Raw genomic sequence first — 5,339 nt, 5'->3', positions numbered from 1 at the left:
TAAATACAATTAACTTTTTTTTTTTTTTTTTTTTTTTTTCTTAACGTAGATATATCTCAGCTAATAAAAGAGGATTGCAAAAATCCCAACTACATGATCTTGTAAAATTTAAATGAAAAATAAATTATTTAGATGTAGAGTGTTATATATTGATAAGACACATTACCATTCTCTGTAATTTGCAGTTTTATTACGTTAAATACTTTTCTCTTTTATCTATATTAAATACTATTAGTAGTTTACCATTTTTTGCTAGTATGTAAGATTAGTCTATTTTATCACTCTTATAAATTCCTTCTCGAATTTAGCACGATACGTAATTTTTATTTATATTTGCTTTCTAAAAGTATTCCCCTCCAGTGGTGAGATTAGTGGACCTACCAGTAACAGTATTTCCACTTATTGGTGTATCTTAAACTAGCGTAACTGTCGCGCCCACCATCTCTCATCCACAAAATGTGAACGACAAGGTAACAGACACTTTTAAAATATAATCTTTAATTAACTGTTCTATTTTAATTATTTTGCGAAATAATTTTTTTGGCTTTTAATTTATGATTATATTGTTCTTAGAATAGCAACATATAAATATGAGTACATACACATATATAAAGACAAAAGGGAAAATGACTGAAATTTCTTTTTTCACATTTTTTATACATACCTGTATAATCAGCACAGAGGGGGAAATAAATACTTTAATAAAGAAAAAGCGCATGCTTAAATAGAAAATGGGGAAAAATATACCAACGTCATGCATAAATGCACAGTGAAACGGCCAAACATGTGTGCACATGAGCGTATATATATATATATACGTATGTATGTTTTTACGTAAATATACATATATATATATATATATATATATATATCGCTTCTCTAAATGCTCGCGAACTTGATGCACTATTAAACGTGGAAACCTAAACTTTTAAGACGTCCACTTATATCCCTTTTTGAGAACATCGAGCACGGTGACAAAAAGGTGCACCGCAAATTACCCCCGCATATATGTATGTATATATATATATATATATATATATATATAACGCTCGTGCGTTTTCCTGCTTTCATGTAGAAGCCGCACAAACACGAATGATATTTATTCTGCTGAAATATCCCTACATCCCCCACCTCCATTAACGCTGCTATATTCAAACTGCTACAATAAAGCTGCTAAATTATATCCACTACAAACGGAGCGTCCCTCATTCATACGATTCATCATCAAAAAAAATACCGCAGTCATTAAATGCTTTTAAAAAAATTTCGCTGGTAATTATCCTATCGTTTGACGCTTCTGATGCCATATCAATAACCATAAGTAAATTTTTAATTGCGATGCTTTTTATTACATTGGATGAAATAACCTGCTCTATTTCTTTCTCTGGGAAATCATGATAAATTTCATTTCTATTATGTAAAACGTTCTTAATTGAAGTAGAACAATTTAATAATGGTACTTCAATATTAACATAAAAATTTTTAATCAACCCTACATCCCTCATAAATTGATATTCGGATGTAGTACAAATAATTAAAATTTTTTGATTTTCTTTTTTCGGTTTTTTTTTTATTAAAACCATAATAGCTTGTAAAATAGAATTACTAAATCTGGGTCCTATACGTGTGTAATCAATTAACCTTTCAATATTATCTAAAATAACTAAAGAAAGTGGCGTTTTATATGCATCCTCAAAAATTTTGTTTATATAATTTATCTTACTAATTTCAGAATAACCAATTAAATTTTCAGGTGTTATAAATTTCGTAAAATGAAAATTTGCACATTTAGCTAAATATGCTGCAATAGTTGTTTTACCTGTACCATTTTCTCCATATAATAAAACACTCATTAAATTAGTATTAGAATTTTCTACTATCTGTTTGATTAGTAATTTACAAGTATTTTCAATATTTTCATATTCCTTTCCATAATTAATGATACCATTAGACAGTAAATTTTCGATAATATCTTCTTCTGCGCCAAAAGCAGGTTTCGTTTCCTTTAATGCTTTTAAAAAATCATTCTTAGTTATCATAATATCATCTGCATTAATTGGTTTTGTTAAGTCATTAAAATTTATGTGTCTTTCAAAAGCATAAGATACGGTATTTCGTACTAATCCTTCAATTTCTGCTCCTGAAAAATTAGGGGTTTTCTCGGCTAATTCTTCTATATTAACATCGGGACTTAATTTATTACTGTTTCTCATATTTTTTGTATGAATATTCAATATTTGAACCCTACCTTCCTTATTAGGTAGAGATATTTCTATATGTAATTCAAACCTACCTGGTCTTAATAAAGCTTCATCAATTAAATCAATTCTATTTGTCATCCCAATTAATAAAATATTATTTAAACTATTTACACCATCAATTTTAGATAATAACTGATTAACTATACTATCATTGACTCCTGTACCACTTGAAAAAGCATTCCCCCTTTGTTTACATATTGCATCTATTTCATCTAATATTATTATATGTAACAACGAATTTTCTCCACTTTGTTTATATTCTAATTCAGCATCTTTAAATAAATTTCGAATATTTTCTTCAGATTGTCCTACATATTTATTTAATATTTCTGGACCATTAATAATTTTAGGTTCTCGAGCATTTAACGTTTTTCCTATCTGTCTAGCAATCAAAGTTTTTCCAGTACCTGGTGGTCCATATAATATAATTCCCTTCACATGTTTTATACCTAATTGTTTTATAATATAATTTGGATATATTCTACTTGCAAAGGTTCTTCTAAAGATTATCTTAAATTCTTCATCTAATGCACCTATACCTAATTCTTCAAAATTAAAATTATTTTTTATAATATTTTTTTTTAATACTTTTTTGGATTCTATAAATAATTTGCCATCACTTATACTTGTAAATACACATTCTGTATTTTCAAACAAAATACCTCTTTCGTCCATACTATTTTTATTATACTTATTATTCATTTCATTATCATTCATTTTAAAATAAGAGCTCAAATTAGAACGATTTCTATTTAATCTTTTAATTTCGTCAAATTCGGCTGTTTTCAAATTCTTTACAATACACTTAAATAAAACATCATTACACTTTAGTGCCAATATTTGTCCTTTCGTTAATATATGATTAAGAAAATACTTTTTAAAAAATTCCTCTAACATTTCATCACCCATTTCAATTAATCGATCAGGTTTAACAAATAAATTTACCTCTATTTCTATACTATCAATAGGAATAAAGTGCAAGATATCTCGTTTATTTTCCTTTTCAAGTATATTTATTTGAATTTCTTCTTTTAACTGTATTCTTGAAAATTCTCTCTGACATGTATTTAGAGCAATTTCATCTTTTCCTATGTTCCCATCACCTTTTAATATTAAAACTAAGTTCGAAATTTCTCCATATAATTCACTACCTTTTGTGTTCTTTTTTAAATTAGTATACAAACCATTATTAATGAAACCAAAGTTTGTCAACGCTAATTCTTGGGATTGTAGTTTACAGCAGTGTAGTTTAGTTGTTATCATCTTTTTTGTCTCTTGTTGAATATATGCATTACCCTGCTTTGGTTTCCCTATTGGTCAATTGTCATATGTTCTGTATTTTTCCTACCTGCGTAATACTTCCTCTGCATTTGCATATGTATCTGTTCATACATACATGCGTAACACATATATATACAAATTGTATAAATATCACCCTTGACCTCTTTGCAGACTTTTCTTTCTTTTACTATAATCCTCCTGAATTGCTTCTTATTAAAAAAATCAATAATTATATGCGCTTAATTGGTAAAATAGCGCTAAGAAATAGTGGAAGCCTGTCTGACTTACAAGCTTACACATGCATACACATGTACGTATATATATCTACAGTATGAAAATATTAGCCACAAAAAAAAAATTATTTCATCCCGTTTGCTATTACGATCATGTCATTTATTTTGAAAACAATGATGATAGCATGTATATCTATAACCAATTATGTATTTAAAATAGTTTGAATTTTTTATTATCTTTTTCTCTCTTTAAAATTTATCTTTTAGAACATAATATTACTTATAATTTGTTATATACTTGTGTGCCACATTAATCTTAATTGAGCACTTTTCCATTATTATGTGATATATACTTATATATATATATATATATGCATGTAAATCTTTTTTTTTTCTTCGTACTGTTATGCTACGTACCAACATATATAAAGTTGTACATGTATTAATTTCCTTTATTTTTTACATTTATTTGTTTACTTTGCACCTCTTGCTCTTATTTTATTTTGGAGCACAGCAATTTAAAAATGAATATTTATCGTTGATTAGCAGCATTCGCGCAGTTAAAACGTTTGTATAAGAAATATGTTTGTGATACACACATATATATTACATATATATATATATATTTTTTTTTTTTTTTTTTGCTAATTTTGGTATCAGCTTTATTTGTACATTTTACCTGTATAAACGCAAGTAGTATAACATACTTAATTTTAATTTTCCTTTTTTGTACTTTTAAATGTATTTATTACGTAGATACAAAAAAAAAAACACAGTAAGTCTACCATAAATAACATGCTTTTTATGTGTACGCCCGAGAATAAACAGTTTTTTAAAATATGAATATTATAATAAAAAAGATATAGGAAAGACCTCTTTAAAAAAATTAATTTTTATGTACTCTAAATATTTTATTTTGTTTTATTGTATGTATAAATATATATTTATATATACACTTTTATGTATATATATTTTTTTATTCTTTTTTTTTCTTCAAAATAAGTATACAAAAAAAAAACGTAAAAATATTTAAAATAACGGAACATCAAATAAAAAAAAAAACATAGCACACTTTTTTTTATATACAAATTTGTACAATAATATGTGGTTATATAACAACGAGCTAAATCAGTCATTCTTGTTTTCCTTCTGAGTCAGTTCTATCAAACGTGTGGTATACCATTTTTTTTTTTTTTTTACTTTTTACATGTATAGCTTTTATAATCATTCATTATGCACATATATATATATATATATATATATATATATATAATATGAGCAAATATGTGCATATTTTTTAATTACTCGTTACTCAAAAAGTTCCTCAACATACGACTACCATTATGTAAAGCAGTAAATAAAGTATTGCTGAACAATGTGCATAAATATATATATAATCATAAATATGTATATTTATATGCGCACATATAAGCATACTCAAAACAAACGGGTGTGTAGGAATACAAGTGTTAGTTAATTATACCCCCACCCCCACTCATGTAAATCCTTCCCTTAATTTAGCTGTACTTTTTTAAGTATAATGACCTTTCTGCCCTTTTCATTT

At 26.3% G+C, this 5,339-nt stretch overlaps 1 protein-coding gene across 1 annotated transcript; it reads right to left on the bottom strand.

Moving 5' to 3' along the window:
* Window positions 1-1,205: 1,205 nt before the first annotated feature.
* NSF (N-ethylmaleimide-sensitive fusion protein putative) lies at window positions 1,206-3,524 on the bottom strand (the record flags this gene model as incomplete). Its single annotated transcript, XM_029004712.1, has 1 exon — window positions 1,206-3,524. The coding sequence occupies one exon, from the start codon at window positions 3,522-3,524 to the stop codon at window positions 1,206-1,208; it is 2,319 nt and encodes a 772-aa protein (XP_028861373.1).
* Between the last annotated feature and the right edge of the window lie 1,815 nt (window positions 3,525-5,339).

The sequence above is a fragment of the Plasmodium malariae genome, assembly GCF_900090045.1.
Source record: "Plasmodium malariae genome assembly, chromosome: 8".
NCBI classification, from domain to species: Eukaryota; Apicomplexa; class Aconoidasida; order Haemosporida; family Plasmodiidae; genus Plasmodium; species Plasmodium malariae.
This window is presented reverse-complemented; position numbering and strand designations above follow the sequence as displayed.